Source organism: Natator depressus, chromosome 5 (genome assembly GCF_965152275.1).
Source record: "Natator depressus isolate rNatDep1 chromosome 5, rNatDep2.hap1, whole genome shotgun sequence".
NCBI lineage: Eukaryota > Metazoa > Chordata > Testudines > Cheloniidae > Natator > Natator depressus.
Window position 1 is genome coordinate 87,770,512 of NC_134238.1, and position 16,729 is coordinate 87,787,240.

A 16,729-nucleotide genomic window follows, 5' to 3' on the forward strand; every position below is an offset into this window, starting at 1 on the left:
GTACAGTAATTTACAGAAAAATTGGAGGAAATAAGACATTTTGAGGGAGATTTTCAAATATTTTCATTGGCAGTTACATGCCTATTAGTCAGTTGTGCCTTTGAAAAATCTCCCTCATCATGACTAGCAGTTTTCTAATCCAAGAAAGTAAGTTAATAAAAATCTAGGAGACAGGATCTACTTGTCTGGACACGTATGTTGAAAAATTGGAAATTTATGGAGACACTGAAGGTGGTTACTAGGTCATAGTTATTAAAGTTACAAATAAAGTTATAAGCTATACTTACTCTGTAGTATATTATGGAAAATGTAGCTTTACTTTTTATTTTGTATTTGTTTTGCTGAAGCAAATAAAATAATAAAAAGCAAAAAAAACCAAACCCCAAACCAATACTCAAAAGTAATAGAAGTTAATTACTCAAGAAGACTAGTCACACAGAGCTCAAGCAACTGCTATTCTGATTTATCTGGAGCTGATGAAACATACCCTCTGTAACAGGGGTTTAAAAACACTGAGATTTTGTATGGCTCATATGTTGCTCAGATATGAATAGGATCAATTTACATTTGGGGCTAAAGATCACGAGTCCTGAAGGCAACAAGGCTACTGGGAGTTTTGATCAAATTTAGTGCAGTATAATGCACAGGTACAAGAGAAAGCAGGGGTTTTTTTTGTTTTTGTTTTTGTTTTTTTTAAATGATAGTAGTGGATTTTGAAGTTAAACAGAAGAAAATAAGATGCTTCAATCATGTGTGAGAAGCATTTCAGGTTTGCTGGGGGAAGGCCAAGACAACCTGAGCCTCCGGGACATACCAGTCCACACTAAACAGGAAAGCTCAGGAGGGCAGACTCGGCAGACTGAGGCAGGCACTGATATTAAGGCCTGGTCTTACCTAAAACTTAGATCAACCTAGCTACACTAGGTTTTTTCACACTGAAGGCTGTGAAAAATTCTGTGCCCTAAGCATAGTACATAGGTCGACCTTACCCATAGTGTAGATATGGCTAGGTCAACAGAAGGATTCTTCCACTGACCTAGCTACCTCCTCTTGGAGAGATGGATTACCCACATCAACAGAAAAAATCTCTTCCACTGATGTAGTCATACCCTTAGACATCTGTTAGTTTCTCTGGCCCTTAGTCCTTCATACAAAAAGTTCCTTAGCAGAAAAGAGGCAGACCAAGGAGCCTGCAAATATATAATGTCCTCTACCCTATCTGGTCCTGGCCTCCTCCTGCCATGGTCTGTCAGAGGACATTGCCCTGGAGAAGAGTTTTCAATAGCAAAGCTCCCTTCAGAGGAGCAGTCCTCTAAACCAGGCACTTATGCTATGTCCACACTACCACAGTACTACACGTGTAGCTACACGCTGCAGTGAAAGGCAGGCTGTGTTCACAGTTGTCACTGTGGCAGTGAAAGGCTCCAGAAACGTGGAGACATCAGGGAAAACTCCAGCGGCACCTTTCACTGTGGCAAGGAAAGGCTCTGGAAGGGGCAGGCAGTGGGCAAAGGCTCCAGCACTGGAGAGCTGCCAGAGCTTTTCCTCATTGCTGGAGCCTTTCATTGTAGCAGGGAAAGGCTTTGGCAGTGAGGAGGCAGCAGGACACTACACTGCTAAAAATAGAAGTGTAGATGTGCTTGGGTGTGTAGAAAGCTATGTAGGGTACATACCCTGAGGGGTCAGATGTGTAGGAAATTCTACTCACATAAGCCATGGCGCACCACTTACGCTGCTATTTATACCCACGCTAGCTGGGTGTGCAGAGTCTGTACTCTATATGCATAAGTATAAATACACGTTGAAACGATCTCTTGTAGGTCTGAAAGGAAGACAAAATCAATGGGGATGTCACTTGGGAGGCTGCATCTGAATGGAGAAGAGTCTCTTCGATGCAGTTGCTGATCAACGGGTATCAGTTGAAAAATTATCTGTAACTAAAAATTAAAGCCCTCCTATACTGGAGGGAAACTCAAACTTTGGTGCAAGAGTGCTTTAGACCTCACCTGATGTACCCAATAACAGAAAAATAATTAGCATTATTCCAACATATAAACTATATAAAATTGCCATGTTGTCATATGACTTTTTCAGCCAATGATAATCCAGGAATTCTCATTGCCAAAATCTACAATAGACCAAATTCTGTTCTCAGTTACACCAGTAAACACTATTGTCGACAGTACGGGCAGAAGTGGGGGCAGGAGTTTGGCCTAAATTTATACTATTAAGCATTTTTATAAGGGCCACCACTTCAGGACAAACATTAGGAGCTTAATATGGGTGTTTAATACCATCCAACTAAGGGGCTTTTCTTAGTATTAAAATGATATTTGATTGAGTTGGGTAGATCTGCCATTTTTGTGCAAAGAGGCTTTTTAGATTTAGCTCTTATGTTTAAATGCATTTCATTTCAATCCTGGAAATCATGTGTGATGAAACATTCATCAATGGAAGATGTTTAGACAAATTTAATTTTGGAAGAATAATGAATCCCCTTCTGCCCTTGCTCTTTTACCCTAGTTATGAAGGTATATACAAATCATAACAGAGAATGTCCAGTAACAGAAAAGCATCATTACAACACACAAGGAATAAAAGCCTGCTCTATGTACAGATGACCTTTTGTTATTCTTGGCGTTAGCACTGATCTCTGCACCCAGTGTGATTTTGGCAGTAGACAAATTCAGGTATATCATACGTCTGGTTACAAAATAGATTACCATGAATCTGAAATTCTGCCTTTACATTCCATAGGGGTATGCAAGAGCAACTGGAGCCATACTTCATTTGCAGTGATCTTACTAAAAGTGAAATATCTTGGCACATATCTAGATCGAAAATTGGTTTCCTTGTTCAAATAACACTTTGTACCAAGTCTAAGAATAGGAAAAGTGAGAAATGGAAAAAAGAGGGTTTAACAAGAAATCTGGGTATTTTAATGTCATTAAAATGAACTAACTTCCCTAACTAGACTTTTTGTTTTTCCTGACCATTTTTGAGCTAGAAAACCACTTCTCGTTATTTATAAAAGTATTATTCCTGAGGTATTTTTGGAAAGGTTTAAAAAAAAAAAAAAAAAGAGTCTGGACCAGATTCATAGATTCCAAAGCCAGACCACTGTGATCATCTAGTCTGACCTCTGGTATAGCACAGGCCATAGAACTCCCTCAAAATAATTGCTAGAGCAGATCTTTTAGAAAAACATGCAATCTTGTTTCAAAAATTGTCAGAGATGGAGAGTCCACCATGACCTTTGGTAAAATCTTTCAATGGTTAATTATTCTCACTGTTTAAAATGTATGCCTGATTTCCAGTCTAAATTTGTCAAGCTTCAACTTCCCACCATTGGAGCATGTCATATCTTTTTCTGCTAGACACTAAACTCATGATGCCACATAACAAATAATCTAGTTAGAGACAATTTGTAAATAGCTAATATTTAACCCCTGGGTTACAGAAAAGTAGCACATTCACAATGCCTTTGGGGGACCCACCTTACAAGGTACTTAAACATCCTGACTTACATGGGAAATGAGGATGCTCAGTAGCTCACAAGTTCTGGGATATGAAAGAATAGCAGAAATTGAAAGTTTCATTTCCATCATCTTTTCTTGGACTCTCCAAGGTGTGAAGCAAATACATAACCTTTGAAAAGCCAGGATCTACAAAATGTCCATGTATTTAAGAACACGTATCCCCCTACACTACATTTACTACACATACCTCTTTGGTAGTTGACTTGCATTCAACTGAAAATATGATAATTGTCAAGATGCTAATGCAAATGTTTGTTGGTGGTCAACAGGGGACATCCCCTTTATCTCCCTCACTCTATTATCTCCAATGATCCTAGGCCATGAAAATACGGTAGGGGGTGGAACAGACTGGCAAAAGTCATATGTCTCATCCAGCGTGCAGAGTGTACTGGCCCTTTATTTCGAATACACAGCAGAACTGTGATCAGTAAAATGATTCAAACATTTTATTTTGACCACCTTGCAAAAAACAAAGCAGTTTATGGTCAAACCAGCTCCCAAATATTTTACAGGACCTTATGGAATAATTAACCCTTTTACAATAAAATACATCATTCTCTCTCCTCCATATTTATGACTATGGAAAATAAAAGTCAATGACACCAAAAAGGAAAAAAAGGGCGCTTGGTAATATCATTTTTCTTGGTTGAAACGTAAACATTTTTTATAAAACACTTCAAACTTGATAAAACTTGGCAATATTTCTAACTTGTGTTCTCAACAATGGTTGAGAGTTGGCAGTTGGAAAGACACACTAGTTATCAAATTATTACTCCCCCTATCATGAGGTATAAAACTCCTGAGAGACTTTGTAATGTTGATACTGGATCTAACATACTGCTCATTATGAAGCAGGTTTAATCTGAAGTTTCTCAGATACTTTTAGCAGCTGAATATACAAGAACAAGAGTGCAAGAAATTAGAATTAAGACTTCCAGACCTTCTGATTAAACAGTGAACCAAGCAGTTATGACAATTTATAAATGGAAAAATTAATTGACCGTATGAAGGGACACTGACATTCAGATACATGTATGCAACTTTCACTGACAACAGTGGGATTTGTGCAAATATCTCAGAGAGCTACCTTGGCCAATAGGCTTTACCAGCTATAGGCAACAATATTTCTTCCATTTCTGTTTTTCCTTTGGCTGTCTAAAATACCAAGCAACACCTTCTGTTTAGTTTTCACAAGATCAGTTTTTTGTTTGTTGCAGGCTGAACTGCTGTTATCCATTATATAACTATGAGTCAGCTTCTGATCCCCTTACACACCTTGAACAGTACCTTACTCCTCAAGAAGTCCCACTGGAGACAATGGGGATTATTCGAGGAGGAGACAATGGGGATTACTCATGGAGTACGCTGTACTTGTACTTGAGTAAGGATAGAAAAATTTGACCCAGTATTTGGACACTGGCAGTTATATGGTTTTACGGATGGGTGATTTTGTAGCTAAAGTACAGAACAGAGATTATTCAAAGCTCTGGTACAGACTTCCTTGTGTAAGCTTGGGCGAGTCAATTGGGGGAAAATGTTCAAGGGTGTATAAGACAGTCAGGCACCTAATTCTTTAATGTTTAGGTGCTACATAAGTGTGATGTATCCTCAGTATTAACATAGCTTTATGCTTACCTTTCCTGTCAGGGTGTGTGTGTGATATTAGAACCCCCCTGCTGACATCTCCAGTTGGCACAACTCGTATTTACTGCTGATTTTTACTCCCCTTTCTTTATCTTTTCTAACCTGATTCTCACATACCCTTTTTGTTCTGGGATGTCCTCCAGCAGCATGTAAAGAAAATCCTGGAAAAGGAACAAAAGCACCACAATGAATATCTCTATAAAAGATTACAGTCTGTCTATGTCACTAGCAATAGAATTTAAACAGCTGCAGATAGGAGAACGATAAGGAAGAAATTTATGTCTCATCTATATTATTACTTTGTTCAATTGTTTAGACAATATATATTTTGTCTGTCAGTTTTCCAACCCAGTCAAGCTGAAAGGTTTTACAAGTTAGAAGAAAAAGAACCTGAAAACACTGCTCACTGTTTTAACACAATCTTACATTCTGTCTTTATTGAATCTATTGCACACAACAACAGTTGTGCTTTAAAGAACTTTAATTAAGGTTGCAAATTCTAGCACTCAAAACTTAGGAAAAGTTAAGAAATGCTGAAATTAAGGCTGCCTGTGCAACCTTACTTTGGCTTCCTGGTGTGTCTGCATTATGATATAGTCTTTAATTACATATTCACATACTTTTTTCCCCAAAAAAGGCACATCCTTGAAGTGTCAGGCAACCTTAATAATAGGTGTTGCAACCAGCCCTGCCTAGAATAATACAGTTCATTCTCTTTATAAAGTTACCCTTGGCATACCAGAGGTATTCTGGCACTCATCTCTTTAAACATAATCTCAGTCTTTATAACAATCACTTTGATACAACACACTAACTACTTGGGCTCCCACAAGTAGTTTTCAGGAGAGAAGCATTATTAAAAATAACTCTCCATTTTTACCGTCTATTTTTAACTAGCAGTAAATCAAGTTTGTTAATATTAAAAGTATCTTACTGGGGACAGGTCTATTAGCCTAGTGATGCTGTGCATTGCAGAACAGATTGCTTAGTATGATTCCGGAAAGTGAGCTCTTGCTCCCTTGGCAAAGAGCTTTGTATTGAAGGCAGAAAGTTTGATTCCTAGAGAACGGGGGTATTCAATAATGACCCTGTTTTGCTGAATACTGATCACATTGTTAAAGGAGAGGGAGTACATAGTTCAAAGCATCAGTAATGGAATAAACCTTTCCACTTTAAATAAGGTCAAATTCAAGCCAGGTCAGTACTTTTGTCCAAAAGATTTTACCATTTTTTGGCATCGTTACAGCTGTGACAGGGATGATACAAATCTGACTGAAAGTATTCATTCTATATAAATGGCATTGAGTAACTTCAAATGTTAATCTAGCCAGATCCCTTGATCTGCTATCTCATCAGTGTTTTATAACCTATTATTAGCTGATATCTCTTGTCCTACTAGTGTTTTCACATTGTATATATTATAGTCTCAGTTACTGTGAGACAAAAATCTCTACTTTTTGATTCTGGCTCTTCTTGGTTTTCCAAGAAGATAATGAGAGGAAATTAAGAAGAAGAAAGACAATGCATATCCATCTATTAACAATAAAGCAATAGCTATCATTTTACAATCTTCCTTGAAATTAGGATGCTTCTATTGTTCTGTAAGTATTATACAAATATTTGATTTAGAATTGAAGTTTATAATGCATGTATTTCAGGGTTCTAAAGATAGGTATTTAGAACTACAAAGAAGGGTAACCACAAATTAGCATCTACACTATATTCTACAGTAGGTGGTGATAAAGGCACCACCCATTTCCCTAGGGCAGGAGTTCTCAAACTGGGGGTCGGGACCCCTCAGGGGGTCACAAGGTTATTATATGGGGGATCACGAGCTGTCAGCCTCCATCCCAAACCCCACTTTGCCTCCAGCATTTATAATGGTGTTAAATATATTAAAAAGTGTTTTTAATTTATAAAGGGGGTCGCACTCAGAGGCTTGCTATGTGAAAGAGGTCACCAGTACAAAAGTTTGAGAACCACTATGGTGTGGTAAACTGTGACTGGGAGCCAGAGAAGGAAACAGGTGGAGCGGGGACTGCAAGTCAGTAAGTGAGGGAAGACTGAATGGGATGAGGAGCCAAGAGGAAGGCTAGAAGTGGCTGGGCAAGGAGATTGGGTACCAGTGGAGCTGGATGAAGGTGTTGGTGTATAAAGAAGACAGATCTGCTGAGGAGCCAGGGTGCTGGTGGATAACTGGGACTGGTGTTTAAGGAGTCTGGGACTGAGAAGAGAAGTCTGGGGACTGGCTAGGTAAAGAGAATTGACTGGGATGAGGAGCCAGAGGTGGAGAAGAGACAGGATAGGGAAAAGGCCAAGTTGGAGGTAGAGGACAGAACGGTCTGTGATCACCAGAGCACATTCCTTTCCAGAGCCAGAATTCATGAATCTCACCATTCCTCTGCTGTCTGCAAATATCTGTGAAACTCACTAGCAAAGTGTGTCTCCTTCCCCTCTAGTGCCATCCACACAGATTTGCAGTCTTTTACTGCTATTACAGGTTTCAGAGTAACAGCCGTGTTAGTCTGTATTCGCAAAAAGAAAAGGAGTACTTGTGGCACCTTAGAGACTAACCAATTTATTTGAGCATAAGCTTTCGTGAGCTACAGCTCACTTCATCGGATGCCGATGAAGTGAGCTGTAGCTCACGAAAGCTTATGCTCAAATAAATTGGTTAGTCTCTAAGGTGCCACAAGTACTCCTTTTCTTTTTACTGCTATTAGTTACTCTATTAGCTCAAGCAGCAGAGATCTGGCTGGTGAGTCCTACCATACTGATTACTCATGTGGATGTCAAGATGATGCCATACAATGGAATTTATGTTTTTTCAGCTTTTTTTTAAAATGTAGAAAATTAGACACAAAACATTAAATTAAAACAACATTATTACGGTTGCAAAGTCAAGCACTCAATAGTTAGGAAATGATCCAGGCAACCTTAATTCTTGCTTTTCCTAACTTTTGAGTGTTTGACTTTGCAATCTTAATAATGTTTTTAACATAGTTTTTGTGTGTATGATTATAAATAAAGTGAATGTTCACAGAGTTTATAGCAAGCATATGTGCAGAGAAAGAAGTCTTTAAAAAGCAATGAACCGGAAGATAATCAAAGTAGTCTACAAGCATAGCATAACTTGATTAATTAGATTTAAAATGATACTCAAATATTTTAGAACTAAAATGTAGGTTTTGCTTTAGAAAGATTTTGATAAAACTTGATTTTAATAGATTATTTCATTAAGTTTTAATTTCAATAGGTTGTGCTTGAATATAAACATTCCCTTCACAGTATTAGCAATCAAAAAATGGCAACAATGTGTTAGTGAATGTGAGAATCAGAATATGAAACTAACTGGACTTAAGTGAAACTGACATCTATTTCTGTGTTCCAACCAGAATTAAGTGCAAAAAGCAAACAAAGGCTCCAATCCTGCAATCTGCTCTGCACAGGGGGTCCCCTGAGCCTATGTCCAGCCCCATTGACATCAATGGGTATTCACTCAAGCTCAGGGTCTTCAAACATGGAAAAGCTTTCAGGACTGGGGCCAAAGAGTATAAATACATTTTAGACCCCGATTTCTTTGAAAAGCAATCCAGAAGTGTCTATGCACAAAAATGCTCAGACACCGGCATGTCTACATTTCCACCTCCAACTTGCCCATTTGCTCATACAAATGTGGAAGACAGACACATAACTATTAACTTGCAGGTGTAGATACCCACTTATTATACAAAATTGGGGTAACTGTATGGGTATACCTAAGTGTGCATATGTGTGTACATATGTATATACGTACACCTAGGTCTCTATTCACTGAAAGTTTGCCTTTTAAAACTTTGTCATAACAAAATCTGGGATTTAAAAAGAGTTGTTTGTTTTTAAGCAAGACTGTTTTTGTGCCACACCAAATTAGAACCGAAGCAGAATGGGGGAGTAGTACAGGTCCTGGCTATTACTATAGCAGATGGAACTATATGAAAATGAAACTTTGCAAACAACTTGATTCCTAGTGTGTTCTTTTTCCACCACCAAATTAAATAGTACAATTAATTGCACGAGTGAAATCAGGAACTTGTACTCATTTCTATTTATTTCTATATCACTCCATTCATTCTAAAATTTTAATTCAAAGCAGCTACTAAATGAATTCTCCCATAGAAAGTAAAACAGAAGATTTATTTTTAAATCCTGCTAAAAGATTCCAGACTTGCTTTACTCATCTGTTGCTACTTCAACTAAAATAAACAAAAACTACGATTAAAAACATACTAAGCACTGGCAATCAAAATGAAGGGAAAAAAGCAAACTGATTAATGTTTCACATCTGAAGTCATTTCCTTGCACCTGCAGCTCTCATCTAGGAAAAATACTACAAATATCACTGAAAACAAGACTTGTATTCAGAAAGTAGATAATTATTTGCACTGTGAGTTTTTACTTTCTCTCTTCCTCAGAACTCTTAATGCTGGGAACGCTTACAATTGTTTTGGACAAGGTAAAAGTAGAACAACACAACATTTAAATTTACCACTTGTGCCTTTGTTTTAAACCTCTTATTGCTTCAGTGGTGACAGAATACAGTACTTATTCAAGAAAGAACCTGAATAAGAAAAGTTGGTAGAAAGTTTTAATTAATTACTTCTAATATCATGTATGCCTAGCTACAATTAAATGCCAAATACCTACACAACTGAAACACTGAAGTTGAGATTCTCAATACACAGAGTCAAGAAATTCAGATTAACCATAACTCTGCCTCCTTGCATTTTTATTACATAGTTATACAACAAAGATGGACCAATAGAAAATACTACTTATGTGTGTCTAGAAATGTACACTGATTGCTACCTACGGGTAAGATCTAACTCCTACTCAGTCCTTCCAGTAACTTCGGCTTTGGCCCCCAATGAACTTCTGAGAAAGTACCAGAAGTGTTGCAATGGCATTGTGGCTCATTCCAACCACCTCTGATTCCCAAACATAGACGCTCCTGACTGTTCAAAGGATCAAACTTTAGTGTGTCTTTCTGGTGTAAGAAAATACACTCTGATTGATGCATTTTTAAGAAAACATCCATAACTTTATTATTTCAAAATCAAATATCTTCAAACAAAGAAAAGCACGTTTCTCAATCTTGACTAATCACATGGCCAAGTCTGAAGTTTTAAAACAAAGTCTTCTTTGAATTAATTATATTCAAAAAATGAGTCTTGAGAAATCTTAGATGAAAAATGACATTCACTCTCAACTCAAAAATGGCTCAACAAATTTTTATCAAACTACAACAAACATTTGCTTCTGGGATGAGAACAAGTATGAAATGTTTCAGTTTGTGAGAGAACAGCTGGATACATTACCAATTCACATTTTACTGCAGAGCATTGGAGTGAGAGGGGAGATTACTAGTAAATTAGTACTACCACCGCAATATGATCTGGCTAGGATGACTAATAGCTTAATGCATTGGGACCTTCCCACATTTTGCAATATTTATGCAATCCACTAACTTAATTGATTTCCTGTCAGGCTAGTAGATCTAACTGCAACAAGGCTGACTTTTTGTACCCCAATCCAATACTTTTCCTGCAGTCAAATTAAGGGCATTAGCCAGCTTTTTGCTTTCTTGCTATAATTTCCAAAAAAGCTTCCAGCTGGTGCTAACACTAGAGCACTGGTGTTCACAACTTGGTAGCCCTAGTGTAGACAAGTCTTCCACAGTGATTGGTATTTTTTACTCTGTGCCAATTAAAACTTCTCCAAGGAAGTCCAATTGACCTGGTATTCAAAACAGCTGCAAGCAGTGGGAACCTTATCTACCTTAGGGTGCCCAATGTTCCCTCAAGAGGTAGAGCTGCACCTAATGTACACAAGACTAAAGAATGGGTATAAGTACTACTAGCTTGTTCTTTTACTGGAGCAGTTAGAGTCATGGAATAGCTTTCCCCAGCTTTCTTCTTTGGCTGCAGCAAAGACTTGTAACTCTGCATAGAAATAGTTAGCAGTTAGGCAGCAAGTCTCTTCCCTTCTTCGGGCCTGGCTTTAAAAAGAATCATCTCCTTTCAGAGTGAATCTTAAGGCCACCTTTAGCAGTCACTATTTTTCCTGCACTTGCTGATTACCCAGTTTAACTCAGCACATAACTGCTGCAATGTGCTTGCAATGTTCCAAATACACATACAAGTCCAGAATCTTGAAAGTCCAAAGCAACAAATATAAATGCAGGGTTTGTTCCCATGCCACCTTCAATGTATTTAGATGAAATTATCTTGATCATATCAAAGTCTGATACAGGTACTCGAACCTGAATAAATGGGTGCACATGAGTCAGTCTGACAGCAATGCAACTTCAAGGCACTCAGACAACGCCACAGTGATGACTGCACAAAACAGTATATACTATTATAAGATCAGATACAGTATCTCATATCAATTACACTAAGAACCAATTTCTGTTTCCATTGATTTCAATGGAATATTTGCCACTGACCTCAAGGGAGTAGGATTGTATCCTTCCAGTATATACATAGTATTTAGTTTTTACTGCTAACAGCTAATGGGAATTTATATTTAGTTAAAGTTGCAGAGGTCTGTACTTCTGGAGCAGGATGATCTCAATTTATACCTCTTGTTGCCATGAAGTGCTGAATAATAATAATACATACATACATATCACTTGTAGAACACTTTTTATGCAAAGTTCCAAGTATATAAAGGACAGTAAATATCATCTCCATTTTACAGATTGGGAAAATGGGGCACAGAAGTGATGTGTGACTTGCTTTAGGAAAAACGGAGTTCGTGTTGGAGCTTAAAACAGAATCCAAGTTTCCTGACTCGGTGTCCTATGTCCTATCCACATTTTAAATTTCCAAAAGCAGTGATTTAAATAGTCAAACAGAAAATAAAAGTCACTTATTTTTCAAAAACTGGGCAACAAGCACCAGCAGAGTACCTGAGAAAGGATCAGTTGTCCATGAAACTTCTGCACAAACTTTCTTAAAAATTCAAAATATGTAGCCTCTCCAATTCTCTTGGCTAGAGATTGCAGAAGGAAATAGCCCTGGAAGAAATCAGTACCAAAGACAAAGATGATGCTATTAATTAAAGAATACACAAAAATAAGTGTTTATAAAATGTGTTAGTAACATCAGCTTCAGTTAGGTCAGTTTCGCACTCTTACCTTCAAGTAATGAACCTGCATGAAGATTTTTTCTGCATTAAGACCATGTTTGATTATGCATGTTCCAGACTCACTCACTTCTCCTGTGTTCTCTTTGTTTGGCCTAAAATGATTGCAAATCAATTAAATTTTTGATAAGTGAGTAAAGAACTAATGCATTACAAACTTTCATTGCCCAAAATGATGATAATAGGTTGGTATCTTCAGTCACTACTCACTAGTGCATTAGTCTCCATTCTACACTGGAATTGAATTTGTGCTAAATAGCTTAGCGGTTCTCAGCTGGAGGTCCGCAGCCCACTGCGGGACTGTGAGCCATTTCAGGGGGTCTGCCAAGCAAGGCCACTTGGAGCCCTGGGCCTGAAGCTTGGAGTTCTGGTGCCCTGCAGGGAGGAAGCCCTGAGCTCTGGCACCCCACGGGACTGAAGCCTTGAGCTCTGGTACCCTGAGCCCTGACAGAAGCTGCCCCATGGGACTGAAGCCCTAAACTGCCCCTACAGAGCTAAAGCCCCAAGCCACCCCCCACCCCAAGGTGCTAAAGCGCTGAGAACCCATCCTGTGGGGCAAAACCCTCAAGCCTTCCATCCCACGGGGCTCCTGAGCGCCCCCCCGCCCCAGCCCTGCAGGACAGAAGCACCCCCCTGAGGCTGAAGCCCGGAGCCTCCCTTCCTCTGGCTCTGCAGTTTTTATTGCATGTTGGGGGAGGGGGGCTCTGAAAGAAAAAGGTTGAGAATCCCTGAAATAGCTTAGCTAATGTGAAAAGAAGTAGAAATAACAAGAAATGTATCCCTCTAATGTGATTTTGTGTGTGGCTGCTCAAACAGCTGAGGTTAAACTGAAAGCCAACACTAAGCTGGGATATAGTACTTGCTCTTCCCTCCCAGACGTGACATCATATTGCATGGTATTTAATTAGGAGATACTACGTAGACAGCAGTGTTACATTATGAACAAAGGCAGACAAAAAAAGACAGATATTTGAGATGGAGGTATATGGGAAGGAAGGATATTGAACTCATTACACCCGGCTACATATTTCACTTTTCATACCTGAACACAGCTTAACAGCTCACAAGACTACACCTGCAAGAATGAATGGCCTCTTTCATCTACATTTAATACACTACAGAAAAGTATAAGCCTTCCATTCTTTTTCTTCTTTGGTTTGTCACTTTGTGTGCATGTCAGCAAAAAACAACCGGAGCTTTGAAAGAGAGAGCCTGCCACACAGAGCCTTGGGGATTCTCAGTCAGACAGACAGTAATATCCAGAACAAATTCAAACTATGTTAACTCTTTAGTACTGGGTCTTCAGATTGCCAAGCCTCAATAGGCACGACGGAAGTCTATACTAGTTATTAGTGCCTAGCAGTCCTATAAGTTTAATCACAGAGAAGAAAAACTAAAGACAAATTATGCAAAATTTCCCCCTCCTCTGTAAATGGGGTCTTCCATACCACAGCCACAGTACTGAAGTACTAATTCTTCCTCGCCTTCAAACTTCTTTCCAAGAGGTCCCACACAGGGTAGCCAAGGAGGACTAGACAGCACTTCTTTAGGAGTCTATCAACATGACTGAAAAAAATTCTGGAGACTTTAAATATAGTTTTAGTACGAGCGAAAGGTGGCAAACAAGCAGTTCTGGAAACTTCAGCCCTATTTTTCCCCTCCACAAAATAGGGACAGCACAGGCAGCAGCACTCCAAGCTTCCTTTTAAACACCATTAATATGTCTCTGAGGGACCAACTCTAAGAGTCAAGTCTCGATACCTATTTAAACCTTGGTCTCTGCTTTGATTGCCAAGAAAGATGAATACAAGCAGCTAATTTTACTTAATCCAATGAACAGACAATAAATATTTTTGCTTACTAATAACCAGTCATTATTCACCAAAAGATGAAAGGGACATATCTCATTACTAGTCCTCTGAGCCATCCCCTCCCATAAAGTGTGTGCATGTGTATTTAAGAACAATTAAAAAAACAGAACTTAATCCACATTCCATAATTCACATAATTCCGTAATACAACCTATCTCAATGACTCCCAAACTGTGGTACAGGAGAATGTTGTAAGTGGTATACCAGACACTGTTGAAAAGAAATTGTTCAGTTTCAAATCAACAGTGGTTGCATGAGCTGCAGCTTGCCAGAAAGTGGTTGTGAAACAAAATGCATGTGTGTGGACAATTTTAGCCATAATGGGGAAACAACATTCACCAACAATGCCGGCACAGTAGTTTTATTAGCCGTGTGTTGTGCACTGTGGCTGTGCAGATGGGCACTGTGCTCTGATCTAGTGCATAGCGAGCTGGATTTCTACTGAGCCTAGCCTTCAGCTTGTGCCACATTGCACAGCTCAAGTCATGAGGCAAACTTGCAAAGGCCTATGCCACATCACCGGAGCTCCTTTTTTCTGAACAAGAACATGCATACAGTGCTAGTTCAGAGTGTAGGCAAAACTTGCAGCTGCAAGGACTCACAAGACTTAAAGGGCGTGCTCCAGGAAGCTGCTGCAGAGCATGCTCCATCTGTAACCTGTGCCTTACAGAGGCTGCAGCCTGACCCCTGCTAGGCTGCAAAGCAGGGGACACATGGGGAATTCTCTCCTGTCTCTGCAGGGAAGTTGGGGATGGGGATGATTGGTCGGTCTGCTGAATAAAAGCCTAGATGCAGGCCTGGCTCTTCAGGAGCAAGCTGGTCTGCTGCAGTTGGAATCTTCTCAGAGCAGGATGAACCCTTGTGCAATTTGCCCAGACTGCAAGCAACCAGGGGGCGGGGCCTTGCTTGATTGGGAGTCAGACCAGCGGAGAAGCAAAAAAGGCTTCATGGAGCTGAAACTGCCTGATACCCAGGTAATGCCCCTAACTTCCAGCCAAGACACCCCCAACTCTCTACCTCTTTCCCCCTCTGAGCTGCCTTCCATTTTACACACAAACACACACCCTTCTCATTAATGGCACTTCCTTTGTTTTCTCCGAAAGCTACTCAAAATGCTTTGTATATAATGTCTGCATCTGTAATTTTCACTCCATGCATCTGAAGAAGTGGGTTTTTTACCCATGAAACTTATGCCCAGATAAATCTGTTAGTCTTTAAGGTGCCACTGGACTTCTTCTTGTTTTGTGGATACAGACTAATACGGCTACCCCCGATACTTGTCAAAATGCTTTGTATTTTTCTTGATTTAAATTTTGTAAAAAGAGAACCAGACTGAAATTTGGCTCAAATTCAACAGTAATCAAGATTAGAATTAGCAAGAACTTCAAACTTAAATTAGACAAGTTAAAAAAAAAAATGAACCCATTGAATGTACTTAAGTGGCATACCAAAAATGTCAGCGGGAGGCTCAGGGCTTTAGCTCTTTGGGGTGGGGGGTGGCTCGGAGCTTTAGCTCCACACGGTTGGGGGGCTCAGGGCTTCATCCCTGCAGGGCGGCTTCTGCCAGGGCTTGGAACCCCGGAGCCTCAGAGCTTCAGCCCCATGGGACGCCTGGCAGACCCTCTGAAATGGCTCGCAGCCTCCCCAGTGGGAGGCAGACCCCTGCTTGAGAACCACTGGGTTAGGGCACTCACCTGGGATGGGAGAGACTGAGGCTCAAGTCCTTGCTTTGCCTGATCCTGAGCAGGACTTCAACCTTGCTCTCTTACATCCAAGGTAATCTTGGCTATTCTGGGGAGGTCTCTGTCTTGCTCTCTATTTTATTTTTGGTTTTACTCCACATCAGAAAGAAAACAAATATCAAACCCTCACAATTTTTCACTGAACTGTATTCTTGTTTTTTGGATAGCCCTAACATTTTAAGCTTCTTCAGGCATTTATTTTACTCGTGAGTCCATGAGTACTTAAGGTAAGCCTATTAATGCCTAAAATAAACATGCACAAAAAGGAGAAATAGGCATGTGGTACTTCAAACATCAATTTTTCAAGCAGCTGGTAATGATCTAGTAAAGTTTGGGAACCAGCGGTCCATCTAACCTAAAATCATTTTTAATATGCAAGTATTCAGAGCATTACATTTCATACAGAACTAGGAATTATTGTAAATCAAAAGACAGTCCCCATTTTCTAACAGAAACATGCCTGTGGTTCAGCAGAAGTTCATCAAACCCAAAATGTGTTTTTGTGACACATTTCAGGTTTGATTAATTGGCATTTTCTAATGAAACCCCATTTCATCCGAAAATTCCTGGGTCCCACGAGGATCAATTCTCAGTCTGGTCCTATTCAACATCTACATACAGCCACTAGGTGAACTGGTCAGGTGACCTGGACTCAAGGACCAGAAATATGTAGAGGACACACAATTCTACCCATCCTTCCCCACATACAATCATACCACTACCACCAAGATAGCCAAGGGCTTGG

The 16,729-nt window shown here is 39.5% G+C and overlaps 1 protein-coding gene across 3 annotated transcripts in view; it reads right to left on the reverse strand.

The window, feature by feature from the left end:
* AOPEP (aminopeptidase O (putative)) overlaps positions 1-16,729 on the reverse strand; it is a 378,987-nt gene that overhangs the window by 148,082 nt on the left and 214,176 nt on the right. For all 3 annotated transcript variants that reach the window (XM_074953154.1, XM_074953153.1, XM_074953152.1), the window contains 3 exons: positions 12,364-12,466; positions 12,136-12,243; positions 5,301-5,344 (listed from right to left, as the gene is read on the reverse strand). In XM_074953154.1, the coding sequence (XP_074809255.1) occupies positions 5,301-5,344; positions 12,136-12,243; positions 12,364-12,466 (255 nt within the window). The remainder of the gene's footprint in view (positions 1-5,300; positions 5,345-12,135; positions 12,244-12,363; positions 12,467-16,729) is intronic.